Consider the following 18,767-nt stretch of genomic DNA (forward strand, 5'->3'; position numbering starts at 1 on the left):
TTATCAATATTAACAATTTAGAATTACATTATAACATTAAATGCATTTTTTTTATAATTTTATCTAATATGGATATAATTGAAAAATTAAACAAACTTTATTTTTCATTCCTACGCAAACCAAATATTGAAAAGAAAATAAATTGATATTTCCTGATTATCTTTACCGCGTTACGCAAGCGAAATCATGTACGTTAATAATTGAAATAACTTCAGTTTTGGAAAATTGTTTAAAATAACTTCGATTTTGGAAAACTGTTTAACTTGTGAACAACAGTCGGTAGCATTACTTATTTTGGAAGTTACAATTCTAGAAGGTTTTAAAATTTGGAAAAATGTAAAGTAGATTTTTTTTATTAAAAAAAAAAAAAGAGGACATTCAACAAGTAAGGTCACTCAAAAGAACAAAAAGAGCTCATAATGTAAAGATATTATTGGGTGTTGTTAGGCTGATCAACATACGTGTCCAGATTTTATTGGGTGTTGTTAAGAAGTCCACTTGGCAGACCACGACTTCAAATGATATTGACCTCATAAGATCACAAATTTGACTTGCAAACTATTTTTCTTTTTTTTTTCTTTTTCTTTTTTTAGTAAAGACTTGAAAACCAAATTTTTGCGCCCAACCTACCCCTACAAAAGAGGCGGGCCCACAAAACGTGTGCCGCTGTAATTCGATGAATCGGTAAAGGGTATTTCGGTCATTCAGTCTCTTCCACGGCTCTCCTCAACTGATTCTGAGATTCACACAGTCGTATATATATATATATATATATACGTAGAGACTCTGCACCTCCGGTCTTTCACAAATCAATCCGTGGCTCCCTCTTTTCTCTCTCATTTCTCTGTCTGAATTTCTCTCACTCTCTTTCTTCGCTAGCCTCTTGAGGCTTCTTCGTCCGAATTTCTCTGTCTGGGGGTTGGTCGATTTTGATTCAGGCCAAAATCTGTGAGTCAGCTTACTACTCTGTTTTCTGCAAATTGCGTGTTTCATTTTATGTAGCCTAAGAATTGGATTTCTGCATTAGTTTTTGTGTTTATGATTTTGGTACTTGTGAATTGGTAGATCTGTGATAGATATGTGGAATTTCAGTGTTATGTGTACTAATTAATTAGCTTTGATTTACTATCATGACATTGCTTATTTTTTATCTGGGATCTGTGAAACAAGAAATGGGTTCTCATGAATGGGGATCAGATCTTCATGTGTTTAATCCAAATGGGTTGAGTGATTTCGTATTGTCATTTATGCCTGAATATGCATGATGTGATATTTGATATATTGGTTCTGTTAGATTTAGTGAATGTTGTCCTGAATTTTGGTCTTGCTTGTTGTCTGCTGTTTGATATCGATTTGGGTCTGTTTTGCTTGTAAATGAAGGAAAAAACATAAAAAGAAAAGTTAATGCTAGCATATCACGTTGGTAACTTCTTAGGATACTGATGAGTCATTTCTAAGAAATTAATTGTACAGGATGTGCTTGATTTGATGCTTTTCAGCTTTTAACGACCAACTTAAAGTAAATGTAATGCTTGATTTCACTGTTCTTTTGCTCTGTTTTGTGAGAAACCAAGGGGATCTGTCATTGAACTGATCTGTTACCTGTGGTTTGACAATGTCCTACTAGTGCCATTTTAAGTGCAGTTAGGGTTATGGGATTTTTTAAAAGTTTTTTTACGTGTTTGTCAAACTCTGTGGTCGATTTTCACCTGTTTATTTGTTTTGGTGCATATCTTTATGTAACTTCGTGTTCTCATTTTAGTCTTCTCATATTGCTTCTGTAGAAGGTTCCTTGACATGGGTTCATATACCCCCAAGAACATCCTCATAACTGGGGCTGCTGGCTTCATTGCATCTCATGTTGCCAACCGGCTCATCCGCAGTTACCCTGACTACAACATTGTTGTGCTTGACAAGCTTGACTATTGTTCAAATCTGAAAAACCTCCTTCCCTCTAAATCATCACCCAATTTCAAGTTTGTTAAGGGGGACATTGGCAGTGCTGATCTTGTCAACTATCTCCTCATCACTGAGTCGATTGACACCATAATGCATTTTGCAGCCCAGACCCATGTCGACAATTCCTTTGGTAACAGCTTTGAGTTCACAAAGAACAACATCTATGGCACCCATGTTCTGCTAGAAGCATGCAAAGTGACTGGCCAAATCAGGAGGTTCATCCATGTCAGCACAGATGAGGTCTATGGTGAGACTGATGAAGATGCTGTTGTAGGAAACCATGAAGCATCTCAACTCCTCCCAACAAATCCATACTCTGCAACAAAAGCGGGAGCAGAAATGCTTGTTATGGCGTATGGGAGATCATATGGATTGCCTGTTATAACGACCCGTGGAAACAATGTTTATGGACCAAATCAATTTCCTGAAAAATTGATTCCAAAGTTCATTCTGTTGGCCATGCAAGGGAAGCCTCTTCCAATTCATGGGGATGGCTCTAATGTGAGAAGCTATCTATACTGTGAGGATGTTGCGGAAGCTTTTGAACTCATTCTTCACAAGGGGGAAGTTGGCCATGTTTACAATATTGGAACAAAGAAGGAAAGGAGAGTTATTGATGTGGCCAAAGATATATGCAGACTTTTCTCAGTGGACCCAGAGACAAACATCAAGTTTGTTGAAAACAGACCTTTCAATGATCAGAGGTATTTCCTAGATGATCAGAAGCTAAAGATTTTGGGGTGGTCAGAGCGAACTATATGGCAAGAGGGGTTGAAGAAGACTATAGAATGGTACACTAAGAATCCTAATTGGTGGGGTGATGTGTCTGGGGCACTGCTGCCTCATCCACGAATGCTGATGATGCCTGGTGGGATTGAGAGACATCTGGAAGGGTCTGAAGAGGAAAAATCTGAATCTTTTGTCCCAAGTAATACCCGAATGTTGGTTCCACCTTCCAAAAGCTGTAGCTCTCCTCGTAAACCTCCCTATAAGTTCTTGATCTATGGTAAGACTGGCTGGATTGGGGGTCTACTTGGAAAGCTATGTGAAAAACAAGGGATTCCTTTTGAATATGGCAAAGGGCGTCTACAGGATCGATCATCACTCTTGGCAGATATTCAGAATGTCAGGCCAACCCATGTGTTCAATGCTGCTGGTGTGACTGGTAGACCTAATGTTGATTGGTGTGAATCCCATAAAGCAGAAACTATTCGAGCCAATGTTGCTGGAACCTTAACCCTAGCAGATGTTTGCAGAGAGCATGGACTCTTGATGATGAATTTTGCCACTGGCTGTATATTTGAGTATGATGCTAAACATCCGGAGGGTTCTGGAGTTGGGTTCACTGAAGAGGACAAACCCAATTTTTTTGGTTCGTTCTATTCCAAAACCAAGGCCATGGTAAATTCACTCAGACTTCCTGGTTTGATTCGTTATTATTTTTCTTTTCAAGTCTTACCTTTTTTTTATATTTATATTTATTTTTTTATATTTGTTAATCAGGTTGAGGAGCTGTTGAAAGAATATGACAATGTTTGCACGCTTAGAGTGCGAATGCCCATCTCATCTGACCTGAACAACCCTCGTAACTTCATCACTAAGATTTCTCGTTATAACAAAGTGGTTAATATCCCTAACAGCGTTACCATCTTGGATGAATTACTACCCATCTCTATTGAGATGGCGAAGCGGAACTTGAGAGGTATATGGAACTTTACAAACCCTGGGGTCGTTAGCCATAATGAGATTCTGGAGATGTACAAGCATTACATTGACCCAAAGTTTACATGGGCAAATTTCACAATTGAAGAGCAAGCCAAGGTTATAGTTGCAGCTCGAAGCAACAATGAAATGGATGCATCCAAGTTGAAGAAAGAGTTCCCTGAGTTGCTACCGGTCAAGGAGTCGCTGATTAAGTATGTTTTTGAACCAAACAAGACAAACTCCACACAATAAGCAAATTGCAGTTATAGACCTCAGTATTAACCTCTGCTTTCCGCATTAGGTGATATGCTATAGATTACCTCAATTTAGTTTAATCAGTATCAGTCATTATTCATTCTTAGCCTTGTCTCATTATTTCTTCTGTGCTAGAGTTGTTGGGTATGATTTTACTAAGTGTGCTTCTTTCTTTTCTGTTTTCTTGGGTGTATCTTAGTTTCCTTTGTGTTCCATTTTATAAGAAACTTTGAACAGGTTCCCTATAGATGATTCTGTAATTTTGCATTCAGTTCAATGAACATGTGGTGTTGCATTCTGTCCCTTCGAGCTCAAGAGCCAAAAGAAAATCCAGGGAGAAATCGTCTAAAGCTTCATAGTATAATTATTCATGCATGGATTTTAATTTCAAAATCAACGCGTTCAGAAGAGTTTTTGACAGTGTCAACCAAAGATGATCTGAAATAGCTGAAAATGTTCGTTGGTTTTTTTCTTCTTTTATTTGTAGCATTTGGTAGAAATAGATCAGATTAATTTTGGAGTTTATTATAATCGAAATACTTTTTTTGTTTGCTTTTTCGTCTTAATACTCAAACTTTAGGAAAAGTATACCATTTTTCTGTTAACAACTCAACACTGCTCCGATCAATGTACTTTTTATGATACTAAAATTTCCAAGTAAATTTGTTGGTAGGAAAAGTTTGCCAATGGCCTCTCAGTCAGAGCAATACTACTTCCTGCTAGATGTGTGAATAAATTTGCCAAGAAGATGAGATGAAAGGTTTTTTGAAATGGACAAATGAAAAAAGAAAATAAGGGTCGAGGAAACTCTCTCAGAAAACACAATAGTAATGTGGATACACTTGTAGATGCTAGATAGTATAATGCCTGCCATTTATCCCAAACACTAGCAGCAGCCAAACTTCCTAAAGCTTCAGCAAAGCCTTCAACTAGATGCAATGTCGTCGGATCCGAAACAATTTCGACTGTTCTGTGACATGCACAAATGCTGGATAGATGCTTCAGTCTTCAGATGTTGTTGTCTCATTTCTGGAGTTGGCTGGTTCATCTCTAGATTGAGAGATACAATGCTTTCAAGTTTCTCAAAAGTGTTCATCTTGAGAATTCGATGAATAATTACTTCGATGGTGGAAATTATGTAAAACTTTGACCATCTCTGCGGTTTAGATTAATAATTACTGAATATTCAAGGATGCTCTGAGTTTCTCATTTTGTTCTTCCTAAATCTTTGACCATCACTGTGGTTTAGATGCCTTTTCAGTACCTATTCTAAGAGTAAATCTAATATTTCAATTGAAGCAGTAAAATATCTACAATGCAATAGTGTTCAAAAGCGAAACTACGGCTACTAGGTGAAGCGAAGGTACACTTTCCGAAAACTTGAGAGCATTATATCTCTCAATCTTGAGATTAAGAACTTGCCGAAGAGGCACCAGCCAGCTCCTTCAGAAATGAGACAACATCATCTGAAGACTGAAGCAGATATCGAGCATTTGTACGCGTCCGCCCGACAGTACAAGAGTAGTAGTTCTCCCTCTTCAGGTCAAGTACATTCCATGAAGTCTTCTCAGGAGACGGCCATCTTGGATTCCCATTGCTGTGATTGGCATTCTTCTTCTCACCATTTGGTAAAGGTCGTTGTGTCTTGCTCTGAGCTGATTTTGAGCCATTTTTATTTGATGGAACCTTCAATGAAGATCTTCTCTCACTAGGTAACTTTTGTCCATCAGTCATCTTTCTTGGAAGACCCATCGGCTCAGGCGGAAGATCTGGCTCAAAAAAGGTGTATACATCTTCATCCTGAAATGAAGATGAACAAACACCTGAATCAAAATGTTCTCCATTTTCCACAATTGGGAGTTAAGGCACATAAAATGAACTACAATCCCATGCTTGTCGGTTGTATTAAGGATCAGACGATGCAAAAGTGGAGCATTTTGATGAGCCTGTGAAGAACCTTCAAGAAAATACTGGAAAGTAACTTAAAGTTGCCGAGAGTTTTGAGTTTTGACCATGATAGTATAGCATGTAATGAAAGATTAATAGCAGATTCTGAGCTTCTGAAGAACCTTATTTAAAGCAAAATGTGATGGTATAATTCCTCAGATCAGAAAGGAAACTTATAACTCAGATAAGTGGGGATCAGAGATGAGGGAAGGGATGACTTGTGGGATGGGAAGGTTACCTTTCCAAGAAAATGTCCAATACACAGCACATAATCAATGGGTGTAGTCATAGATTTACTGTGAACTATCTCTCCCAATATACGGTCAATTGCTGCACCCTGAGTTGATAAAGAAAATTGCCAGAAAACAAAACAAGTAAAAAACTGTAGTATGAAACATATAAAGTTCATTAATGTAATATTTTTTGTTAAGCATTCATGGATTCACCTTTGTGACACCAACTGGTCGCACCTCGACAGACCGGCTACCTTGAACAACATCAACAGATGCATTAGAAATTGGACCAGTCCAGAGATGCTGCAGCATATCTCTTGCTTGAAGTCTTCCAAAATCAACATCTACAATTGTGATAATATGACAAGAAACAGATAGAGTATTATAATAAACAAAAGTGCACTTGTTCAAAAGACCATCTTACAATGGAAACGGGATAAAACAGAACCATTCTTTTTCTGAGTTGAGGGTTCAAATTTTTTTTGTACCTGCATATTTATAATTCCACACAAGCGAAGTTGCACGGTCATCCAAATGTGACCGGGGTGTTCTCTCCGTGAAATACTCAAAAACATGCTGAAAAAATAACATCAGCATTGTAAGTTGGAGGAGTCATGATTCAACCAAACAGAATAAAACTTTAATTCAAGACTCAAGATCACCTTCACACTCTCAACCCATTCCATATTCAAATGTTCGGGCATTGTTGTCATCCATTTTCCCTTTGTTAGGCGCAAAAACATCCCATTTTCAGCTGCCAACCACATGTCAAGCTCCCCGAAGTTCTGTAAAAACAGTCTAATTAAAGAGGGGATAAAGTAAAGGTGGTAAAGAAATTAAGATGTGGAGATGGATGAAATACATCATCTAAAACTTCTGTGGCACTCCCGCTGAGGACAACAATAGTTGTTTGTGGATCATTGCAGAGTGCTGACAAGGGTTCTTTCAACTCTGGGTGCAGTTTAAGTTCCATTTCTTTTATTTGATCACCTCGTCTCTCAGGTGTGTGCACTGGTTCAGTTAATGTTGCGTTGAATCCCTGAGTTCGAATCACCACAAAGATCAGAAGAAAGAAGAAAAAAATAAGTCTATCAACGTTGAATCCACGAAAGAAATATTATTGACAGAAGGTAAGAGGGAGCCTAATGCTCTTCAATTATAAGTCTTAAAAATAACAGGGAGAAACTGGTATCAACTAAATGCAAATTGGTGAGACCAACTTGATGTATTATTAGCTACTAAATATATCAAGCATGTCAGCAGCCTGTATTGGTTAAGACATTTCTATGGCACCTGCCCATTACGTGCATCAGGCTTCCTAGATTTGACAAAGTATACCATGCAGATCTCTTCAAAGATGAACCATGCAGATATGTATGATATTTAATGTAGAATTTATTAGAGGTAAGAACACTTCTTAACTGGGACATTCCCATAACATACCAGTATGATCAATCGATTACTTGCTTTCGAATATCTTTCAATCGCCTCCTTGTTTGGAAGTGGTGGTGGCACCTGTCTAGTCCTTATTTGTGCCTCTACGACAGTGTCGTTAAGTTCACTGGAAAATATTAATGCGAATATCAAATCCCAGTAAGTAATTAGTCTGCCATGTCAATTATGTTGGTTTACCATAGTTCCAAAAGCTTAAGTTGTTAGCACACAGCACAAAAATAATGTCAAGTTCTAAGAATTATGTCATGTTGAAACTGAATTATGCATACCTTACAAACGTTTCGGCCCATTCCTGGGCAGTGTGGGTTGTCACATGTATAAAGTTATGCTTATGCCGCTTCTCTCTTTCTTCAGAGTCCATATTTAATGCTTGGGCAATTGAATTGGCAACTTCTGTGATGTTCCATGGGTTCACTAGAATTGCTCCAGCACCTAGAGACTGTGCGGCACCAGCAAACTGCAAAATGAATTGGAAGTGTGAAAAGCTAGGAGAAAAACAAGTAATAAAAATTAGTCGACTTATCTGTTCCTTGAATGTCAATTGCACAACTAGCATTGCATCTGATACAACCTTAACGAAATAAATGCTAAAAACAATTAAGAGAGGTTTTACGAGAACCAACTAAACAGAGGTTCAGCAGCTCAAGCTTATTTGATTCATGATCTCTATCTTTTTACGTTATGTACTATTCTCAACATTGAAAATTATAATTCAATACCAACGCAAATTTTCCACAAAGAGACGAAGATATTACATAACCAAACATGCGTGTTTCTAGTTATTACCTCACTAAGAATGAGGACCCCTTTCTTTGCATCTTGGCATGCCACAAACTCATAACTGACAAGATTCATTCCATCTCTCAGGGACGTGACAAGTGCTACATCTGGGCAAATTGCAAAAAAAAAAAAAAAAAAAAAAAAGCAGGGAAGAAGAATTTATTAGCTCAAGAGTTACATATACATTTTCTTAGATATTTGTCTATTAGAAATAAACCATGAAATTGCACCTCTTACAGCTAAAATTGTTTAAGTTCTGAATAAAACAAAACTACAGAAATCAGGAAGAGCACAAAAGGATTTTCTGCCATAAAGGCTTATGGCTTATGTTGAAAATTTGGTTTGCCTGAAAAATTCTGGATCAAAAGAAAGAGGGAAATCCAGAGTGTGTAGAATAATACTACCTGTAACAGCATATAGTGCACATAATGCCTGAAAGTCAAGGGAACGATCCTGTAGATGTAGAAAGAATTGTTATGGGAAACATTACATTAAATTTCATGTGGTAGGTCTTGAAACTTGATATAGATGAACGATAAAAATACTGTTATGGTTATGGAACAGGCACTACTAAACTACTATTCCACCACATTCTCGCAACCCTATTGCTGCTCTGCCATTTTCCCACACATATTACATCAACATCCTTCATAGTAGATTCCACTGAACGCCAAATATGACCATTGAATAGTATATCATATCATGGAACAGTTACTTAAGAAGTCAAGCGCATACCAGGTGATGTATTGGGACAGCAGTCAAAGTTCCAAATCTGCCATTAATTCGCCCAACAATTTCATGAACCTGGCTTGTAAGTTTTTGATCTGTGGAAATGCAAAATAAGTAGTTTATACATCATACTTAAGATAAGACGAAGGGACAAGAAACCACATGAAGGGGCATACACTCTGGAACATCCGTTCTTGTTGGCACCGCAATTTGCAGTAAAACCACTTTGTCACGCCAACTTGGGTTTTCCTCGAGAAACTTTTCAAATGCCAGTATCTTTTGTGGAATTCCTTTAATCATATCAAGGCGATCGACACCTAACATTACCTGTAAAGAAGAATGTTAACAGAATTAAAGTTCTATGTTTCAGATTGATCATGTTACTGTTCTCTAAAGTGACACATTTTTGACAGATTTCATTGACAGAAATAACAGGTGTATTTGTGTACGTGTCTAGGATCACTGCAACAACAAATGAACATTTACCTTTCGCCCAGCAAATCTTTCTTTCAATTCTCTAATGTGTTCTTGGACTTGAGGAACCTCCAGTGCACGTATGAAGCGCTCTGAATCTATTCCAATAGGAAACTGAAATTTCAAGCACACAAAACATAGTAAGTACAGCTAATAATTAGATAGTGTATATATATCATATAAAATGTTTAACACTAAACTTTGTGCAATGATAAAAATTACACGAAACCTCAAAGGATAAAATACCAAAAACCAAAAAAGGAGCAGGTAGTAATTAGATAGATACAGACCGCAGCCACTCGAGTAAGCCTCCCTTGATCCTCAACTCCTTCAGGTGTACCCTCAAGTCCAAGAATGCGAGTGCAAGCACTAACAAAGTGCCGTGCATAGTCATAAGTGTGAAAACTGAAAAGAAAAAAAAAAACTTTATAATCGTTTGCATATTAGGTTTTTATGATGTAAACAGAATTAAACAATCTATCACGACAACATTTTACCAACTATCTTCAACAAAGTAAATCGTATAACTTGTTCGTTATTGATACAGAATGTAACCAATAATTACCCGACTAAATCAGCTGCAAGAACTGAACGGAGAAGTTCTGATCGTGATGGCAGTGTCCTATGGATTTCAGAAGAAGGAAATGGGGTGTGGAGAAACCAACCAACTTTCATTTTGCTGTTGTAATCCTTCAGGCATTTTGGAAGAAACATAAGATGGTAATCATGGCACCAAACTACATCACCCTCCAAATAGTGCTCATTGACCACATCAGCAAACATTTGATTTGCCTTCTTATATGCAGCAAACTGAGACTGGAAACTCCGGGTGGTAGCAAGTCGATCTTCTTGTGGAAGTCCAAGGTAATGGAAAAGGGGCCACAAAATGTTGTTGCAATATCCATTGTAATATTGATGAACAATCTCCTCATCAAGAAAAACAGGGATACACCTCTGCAAGGAAAACAACAACCATCAGTTGGACAGTGAAGTTACAAAGTTTATGCACATTTACCTCAGAGACAAAGCCATATACATAAGCAATCAGTGAAATGAGCTGGATCTTTCAGTTTAAACAAATTCAGATATAGAAATTTGAACCTTTTCAGCTAGAGCTTTAGTAAGTGCCTTCTGCCCAATTTCATCTGGCACATTTACCCCTGCCCAACCAATCCACCTTGCTTCAAACTCCTTTACACCTTTGGCAGAACCATCCAGTACAAATTAGATTTGTCTTTTTGCAGGTAAAGAAATACCACATTAAAATGAAAAAATATATTAACACTAATGGAAATCCTATCCCCTTAAGAAAATGATAAACATGGATACATAAACTTCAATAAAGGATTGAAGACTTTAAACTGAACAACAATATTTAATGAAGACTTAAGACATCACATACCTAAAAGGGCACTGACCAGACCCCCAGCACTTATGTCCAGAGACCATGAATCTTCACCTCTCCTAACTGCAGAGACGGGTAACCTGTTGGCCACAACCAACAGTCGTTGTCGTTGTCTGAGAGGCTGCCCTTCTTGCTTTTCACATCCATCAGTAAGCGCCCTTGCAGCTGCAGCCCCTTCCAAGAATTGTTCAACATAGGCAACTTTTGAGTTTTCATCTTCTCTTAACTGTAAGTCAGGCTCAAATGGTTGAGTCACCCTATTGTTATCATGTGCTTCATTCAAGTGGGAGGCCCTGATATTCTTCCTTAGCTCCCTTTCTCTCAAGAGCCGTTCAAGTCGATTTGGGATGTGGGATGAATTACTGTTGTACTTATCCCCAGGCATATGCTCTCTCTAGTAATGAACCTTCGGTTCTACTAATATTAGCACTAGGGTCCTGGGGCAACTGTGTCCTACATTTCGATTACGCAAACTAAGTCATCAATCAGCATCATTGACCAAACAAAAGCTCACATTTGGGTGCTAAGAGCAAAAAATCGTAACACACACGGGTCTGAATATGATAATAACATTTGCACAGCAGTACATATTACTCTTGTCACTGAAATTAAAAGGATAAGCATCTAGAGCATAAACATCACAAGAAATGACCAGCAGGTCAAATGATAGGGATGCAAAGAACAGGATAGCAAGAAAATGGGGTCTAGCACTATCTCTTGGTCTATAAAACTAGAAAGTTGAAACCTCACATTCTTAAAATCAACATGGAAAAAGTTAAAAAGCATAAAGGGAAAAGACTAAAAATGAAAGTAGGTAGACAGGAAATGACAGAAAAGAAAATCCACAGCACAGCTGGTGACAGAGTTCTCAGCGGGTGTTCGGCATTCCAACTCTGGCAGGTTCATTCAGCCAAAATTTTTTAGCATCACTCAGATGAAACAACAAATACGGAAAATACAAACGTACCGAAACTTTCAGTTTTCTAAACTAAGAAAGCAATACCATATACTTATTTCTGTTAGTCTACTTAATCATCTTCAAAAAGTTCAGAAACAGCATAAACCAAAGACAAATAGAAAACTTACTTCTTCAATCATACTAGAAAAACCAAGTCTTTAAAGAAACAAGGACCTCACCTCCTTTCGAGCTTTAGTCAAATATGTCAGTGTTTGGAGACGGCTGTCAACTGAACCCCAGTCAATGGTTTAGAAGGAAAGATGGAAGGGAGAGACATGACAATCTCCAAAATCTGAACGGTAGAGAATTAACGTAGTGAGAGAAAAAAAGAGGAAGCAATACAATCCTCTTGTGAGCTTTACAAGGTACAGAAAATCTTACAGCCATGCAGGAGATGGAATGATGTTGGAAAAAGAAAAGGTTTTACCCAAAGAACCGAAAAGGAAGCAAACACAGTATTTGTAGTCCAAATATCTTGAAAGCAGCAGGGTGATGCTAAAACAATGCATAAATACTCTGCTGTATTATTAGCAACTAAATTTACTCAGAGAAGCAATTGTTTCAGTGCACAATATGTATCTTCACTGTCAATATCTTATCTAATTGCTATATGTGCAATTTTCTATAATACAAGCGATAATCTACTCTAAATTAATATAATCGGGAAGGGGACCAAACTTGGATGAACAAGGTCATTAAGATTCACAGTAAAGGTAAGTTCTCTATCAACATAAACTCTGTTTATTTTTTTTGCCATTTTTCTCTGGGCCTGAAATATGAAGATAATTTCTGCCGCTTGTATAATTCTACTTTCAATCAACACATTTATGTGACGATTGTCCTTTTCCTTTTGAAAGATCTTTGGAAAATGAGATTATAATTATTTTTGAATGTAAATGAACGAACAAATTCTTGCTAAAGACCAACCGAAGACAACTGGAAATCACTTTATTGCATTTCCTTTTTGTTACATCATTTCCCACTTTCGGTCACACGATATAACTAAAGATGTGGCCTTATTGATATTTTCCATTATTTTCTTTATTACAAATTATATCAACAAAGACACACAACCACCTTATGAATTTACAGAAATAACGTCCATCCAATTGAATCCCAAACAAGCATGGAATTTAGGATAATATCTCATACGATTTATACTCCTATTTTTAAGAATATAACAAATTAATTGCCCTATTAATAATCCTAACAAATTTTGAAACTTTTTGGATTCTATCTACATGGATGCCCTATTAAGTAGTTATTCCCTAAAACCAATAGCAAAATAACCATATGTGTTCGTCTCTAACTCTTGTCACATGATCTAAGCAGGTTCAGCAAATCAAACCCAAACAGGGGCAGAGCATATCTTAATTGGGAGGGTCATTACATAAATTTTCGTTTCTAAATTGTTTACAACGCTAAAAACACATCTTAGAACAGTACATAGAGCGACATGTAGGTCGGGGCCACCGGACCCAAATAATAAAGAAAAAAAGGATTTGAAGGTCACTATTAATCCTTTGGCCTAGTTGTGGTAGGTGGACCTAGAATTGTAAAGTTGGAGGGCCGAAGTAGAAAATATAAGTATATAAAATACTTAAATATTTAATACTTACATGTTTAGAGCTAAATATTTCTAATTAAGTCATATCTAATTTGTTTTAGAGGACATTTTAACTTAAATTCTAAGTTATTTATTACAAATTCTATATATTATATATAATATAATAGAAGAGTTGTAAAAATATGGGGGGACCAGGACCACTCTAGGTCTAGGAGTGGCTCCGCCACACATGACATTTTCTAGTAGACCAGCATATATAAAAGTAAGAAAAGACTTGCACATGTATAAAATGTATTGATGGGTTTTAAGAAAAATAATAGTTTGTGTATTTATGTTAGTACTTAAATCCACAATATGGAATTCACACCTGGGCGGACATCATGCATGGCAATGGTAAAAGCCACTTGTTCAAATTATAATAATTAGTGCAGCTCGTCTCGTCCGAGTCCCAAGGAACTAAGGAAGTGATCATATACAAATATTGATTGTTAACCTACTTTATTAGAACACACACCGACAGACGTTGACATGGAGTGACAATTGACAAGGAACATCACTAATTGTTGCCAGCAACATGACCCACGTCCTAGAATTCTGGACGTAGCATGATACATGACATGGAAATACTACCAACCATTAGTGGCAAGTAGGCGAGTAGAGGCTTTTCAACCACTAATGAGTGTTATGCAGTGGTTGAAGAGCCTCTACGCGGTCACAATAGAGTATTGATGTATAACAATCTTCACGACATTCGAAAAAAATCCTTTTCAAGTATCCATTCAATTATAGAAGGATTTTTCTAAGCTCAATCGCAGATGGACATGTGAGAAACTTTCATTCGTTGAAATATGCGAATTCCATTGTGGAACCTACATGTATCTAATCTCGGTGAAATCTTAATTTAGATAACTTCTACTATATTATTCCCCATTTGATTCTTTCTGAGCATTCTTGTTGTGAAGCAGAAAGAAAAGAAAAAGAGAATCTTTCTAATTAATCAATCTTCTCCGGATCATATTCATTTATGAAATCCCCTACGATTTTGAAACAGTTGTTAGCGCCATTAGTACACCTCCCTATATGGATATAAAATCCTACAATCAAATTATTCCTTGTACCCATAATTCAATTGAATCCCCCTAGAGGACCTACCAAAAGTAAGTATAGGTCACCTAATAAAAAAGCATATCTTTACTATACAAAAATTAAAAAATAAAAAATCTTAAAAGAACGTGTTGATAGAGCAACTAATGCCGCATTGGGTCAATGATGGAGTTTCAATTTTGCTAGCCCACAACCGACCCAGTCCATCACTAATCAAGTTGGTTGGGAGATGCATGGAACAATTTAGTCCTTGCGATTACAAAAGCAAGAAGCCAGAACATGCAAGCATGAAATTCATTCATTTGGTTCTGGATTTATAACCTAAAAAAGTACATGGCTGCGTCTAAAGTTTGAGGACGCTATCATTGAGGCAAAGACTAGGTTTACAGTGCAGAAGCTAGGGGCACCTTTAGGTGGAAATTCTTGGCAGGGCCATCAAATTCATCTAGGGATAAGTTGGACATTGACTAAAGATATAAAATACAAAGGAGCTACAATGCTTTAGCACTCGAGAGCGCCCACCTACCTTGACACTTAAGCTGGCATCTAATCACTTATTAAACTTATAGACAATTTGCCAACGAGGTCTAACCTAATGAAAAATAACATTCACTGGTAGACCAGTAGTCTCATGTTCGAACTCTCATAACACTTGGTAGTTTGTGTGAGAAACCTCATCCTTTTGTAGTGTAGTGTAGACTATCGCTTGTATTTAGACAACGTAATTTGTGAATAATTAAGTACAGACAATGACAAATTACTCCAATTCTTCTTTCACCTAGCTAAGCTCTAGCGAGTCCCCTAGTAGGGACCAAATGTCTGAGAGATTACCACCAATCTGCAATCTAAGGACCTCTATTGTTGGGAAGCGAACATTAAAACCTTAACAATCAGAAGAACTTGGACATTTTCAATAATGATCTAAAACAAAAAAATGAAACAAAAAGTCAGATTTCTCTATCAATCAAAGCTCTCATGAAGCATGAAATTAGGGACCAATTTCAAAGGTAGTTGGGCGTAAGAGAAGAACGGAAAAGAGAGCGATGGAGACACAATCAAAGTAACATTAACAATTAGGCAAAACAAGAACTTAATAATAAAAGAAAGAGAAAGAATAATACTAACCTTCATCGATTGACTTGTTTAAAAAAGGAGAAAGAAACCTTTTGGCTTGGAACAATGCCACTGAACTTTGTAAATATCTTTTGAATGATAAAGATATGCTTTTCCTTCTTCTTTTCTCTCTCTTTTTTTTGTTTTATGAAAAAGCAAAAGAAAAAGAGAGTGACAAAGAACCATAAACATGTGAGTAGCTAAATGGACGAATAGGCCAATGGAAATGTAAGAAAGTCATATGATACGCATGCAGCGCAGTGTTTGTTTTCTCTGCGAGAGCAAGAGGCAAGTGGAGTTGGGTATTATTGCTGTGCTCAGCATCAATATCAGACTCGGACTCAGACTCAGACTCAGACTCAGAGATAAGGGATTCTACTTTATATGGTGTGAAGCTCGTGAGAGGCTCTACCAAGGACAGGGAATTTGCAGCAACACTTAAAATTTGTCACACATGCAAGGATTGCCACCCAGAGAGCATGGTGTGGGTCCCACTTTGAGCAACATCCCATCCATCCAATCTGGCAAGTTCTTTTGGACGAGTCAAAAAAACTGACATCATGGTGAATTGCTGGTGAAATTTCGTCAAGGACCAAAAATATTTGAAATCCTAACTTTTCATGGGCTCATTACAATTCAAGGGAAAACATTTCAAATATATATATATATTTTTTTTTGAAGACAAACATAGTCATAAACTATAAGGGGAGATAAGTTTCTTACACAAACCAAAGTTATAAGGGAGTTCGAACTTAAGATCAGTAATTTGCAAGTTAATGTCCTTTTTCCACTTGGATAGACCCGTTGGCTTTCAAATACATTTTAAGGCAGCATTCTTATTGCAACATAGAAAACTTAAGATGGTGAACTCTACCCGCTAGCTGCATACCTGAAGCTTCCTTTGTCCTAATCTTTTTGTAAATGACAATTTCATCCTATGTGTACTTCTAGCCTAATTACTATACTCAACATTTGTTCTTTAACTATTCTAAATTCTGATGCTATTGTAATATGGCCAAATTCAACTTGGCTACCATACAAGCATGCAACCCAGAAACATATATAAAGCTTATCAGAATATTTATTTAGATTCAATCTAGATTAGAATTGGCGTGTTGTAACAGAGTCGCGAGTGTGATATATTAATATCCATATGAATACGCACGAGTGAGAGCATCCTGGATTACTAGTAATCTTTTCGTTATTGCCAAATCAATTGGATAATCACTCTTTCAATGAATTTTTTTATTTATTTACTCTTTACTTTATACTTACAGATGCTGATATGAATCTAGCAGAACATTCTATTAAAACACACCAATGCGAAAACACTTAACCAAGCATTTGATTAGTGCTACAGTAATTATTTTAAAAGGCATAACACCAAAACAAAACAAAAAACAAAAAATATCCCATTTGGATTTGGTTGTCCATCAAATGGTACTTTTCGACAAATAAATTTTTGGTTTCTTGTTTATAACAGTAGTAGAGAGAGAACAAGTTACTACCAAAACAAGTTAAAGGCTAAAAGCTAGGGAGTGTTTAGTAAGAACTCCCATGGCTGATGTGGACAGGACCGCCATCTGCTAATACCCTCTCTAACAGAAATCTAACTGACTAACTAATTGTAGCTCGAAGCTTCAGTGTGTGAAAGAAAAAAATATATATACAAAAAATAAAGAGAAATTTCAGAAAGTTCTCAAACTTTCTTTCATTCTTCCTGAATGCTTTGTATTTCACAGTTACATCACAAAAGCATATACAAACACACACACAGAGATACATACACGAATCTGTGTGGGCCTATTCTGGATGTCTGAGAGATTTATTGTGCAAAAATTAACATATAATGACGATTTCTTGAAACGAAAATTTAAAGTAGAAATCAAAACAACTACGATTCAACGAAAAAAAAAAACGCAAATTTCGATCAAGAATCAGAGATTCAAAGAAATTCAACATATATTTACAGATATACAGAGGTGCGCCTAATCTTGCATTCAAATACAGAGAGAGAGAGAGAGAGAGAGCTAACCGATTGGTTTGAAGAGCCGCCTCGAGCTTTTGACGAACACTAACCTCCTTCGTCCAATTATAGAGGCAGAGAGAGAGAGAGAGAGAGAGAGAGAGCGAATGTGTTATGGAGGAGTGATAGAGAGAAAGCGCGCTAGACGAATGTTGGGGAGAGAGAGAGTAATTGGGAGACAGTGGTAGAGTCAGAATAGCTTTTATGGCGGGAGAGAGAATAAGAGGGGGGGCTTTTTAGTTTTTACGTCGCGACCAATCATTTGGAGGGAATTTGTTCCCTTTTCTTTATTTTGAATTTTTTTCTTTCTTTTCCGTTAAAGAAAGAACGAAAAAAAAACAGAGCGATGCCGTCTTTTCTTTTGTTAAATTGGGTGATGACAACGCATGAGCAAAAGCAGAAGAAAAAAAAAATGAAGTAAAGATTTCAACAATTTATGAAATATAAATAATTTTTGTTCTTATCGATTTTATGCCAATGAGGAAAAATATTGGAATCTTTACTGACAATGATGTGAATTGGATATACGTATTTGCAAATGCTTTCTTTTTTTTCATAATTAACTTTTTATTTTGAAGAATGTCGACAGGACGATAGAAAGCATTTGCAAATATTTTTATTGAACAACAATAGAATGATAGGAGACTTAACTTTTTATTTTTGATCAAAAGCAATATTTATTAATATTGAAATAGGATTCGAGCTGAGAGATTTATGTGAAGTTCTCTACACATAAAGGAGAAGTCGTCGGACTACCAGTAACCTATACTCACCTCGCCAAACAATGGCCGATCTAGTAAGGAGCCAGTGAAGGTACTAACCCCCACTAATCTTGTTCTACACCTATGACGGTGCCAAGTTTTCATGATATTTTATGTTGAATTGGGGCAAGATGTTTGATAAAATGCCTCAGTGAAGGCTAAGGTAAGGCATCGGGGCAAAGGAATGGCTGAGACTTGGGATGCATTAGGCTAGACTTTACAGATTGTTGGTAGGGTCCATTAGCCTCTGCATACTAGGCCAGAATTTACAAGTTCTTGCCCCAAAGAAGGAAAATT

The 18,767-nt window shown here is 36.8% G+C and overlaps 2 protein-coding genes across 6 annotated transcripts; one reads left to right on the forward strand and one right to left on the reverse strand.

The window, feature by feature from the left end:
* The first annotated feature begins 732 nt into the window (after positions 1 to 732).
* On the forward strand, positions 733 to 4,221 carry RHM1 (rhamnose biosynthesis 1). 2 transcript variants are annotated; one of them, XM_008228123.2, is made up of 3 exons: positions 733 to 948; positions 1,785 to 3,360; positions 3,463 to 4,221. In XM_008228123.2, the coding sequence occupies exons 2-3, from the start codon at positions 1,798 to 1,800 to the stop codon at positions 3,913 to 3,915; spliced, it is 2,016 nt and encodes a 671-aa protein (XP_008226345.2). In that variant the 5' UTR covers positions 733 to 948; positions 1,785 to 1,797; the 3' UTR covers positions 3,916 to 4,221. The 2 variants fall into 2 exon arrangements, with proteins under 2 accessions (XP_008226345.2, XP_016648618.2); XM_016793132.2 differs by having other exon boundaries at positions 774 to 948; positions 1,788 to 3,360.
* An 831-nt stretch (positions 4,222 to 5,052) lies between these two features.
* On the reverse strand, positions 5,053 to 17,859 carry TPS1 (trehalose-6-phosphate synthase). 4 transcript variants are annotated; one of them, XM_089049281.1, is made up of 19 exons: positions 17,719 to 17,859; positions 12,079 to 12,191; positions 10,939 to 11,394; positions 10,638 to 10,735; positions 10,102 to 10,490; positions 9,827 to 9,941; positions 9,549 to 9,650; positions 9,239 to 9,389; positions 9,069 to 9,157; positions 8,738 to 8,786; positions 8,340 to 8,440; positions 7,823 to 8,010; positions 7,542 to 7,659; positions 6,961 to 7,137; positions 6,761 to 6,883; positions 6,587 to 6,674; positions 6,312 to 6,442; positions 6,104 to 6,202; positions 5,053 to 5,718 (listed from the first exon to the last, which is right to left on the reverse strand). In XM_089049281.1, exons 3-19 carry the CDS (start codon positions 11,324 to 11,326, stop codon positions 5,329 to 5,331), a joined length of 2,796 nt encoding a protein of 931 aa, XP_088905407.1. In that variant the 5' UTR covers positions 11,327 to 11,394; positions 12,079 to 12,191; positions 17,719 to 17,859; the 3' UTR covers positions 5,053 to 5,328. The 4 variants fall into 4 exon arrangements, with proteins under 4 accessions (XP_088905407.1, XP_008226343.2, XP_008226344.2 ...); XM_008228121.3 differs by lacking the exon at positions 17,719 to 17,859 and adding an exon at positions 15,696 to 16,098; XM_089049282.1 differs by lacking the exons at positions 5,053 to 5,718; positions 17,719 to 17,859 and adding exons at positions 5,725 to 5,875; positions 15,696 to 16,098.
* Positions 17,860 to 18,767: the final 908 nt, after the last annotated feature.

The sequence above is a fragment of the Prunus mume genome, linkage group LG3, assembly GCF_029339155.1.
Source record: "Prunus mume cultivar Tortuosa linkage group LG3, ASM2933915v1, whole genome shotgun sequence".
Classification (NCBI taxonomy): Eukaryota; Viridiplantae; Streptophyta; class Magnoliopsida; order Rosales; family Rosaceae; genus Prunus; species Prunus mume.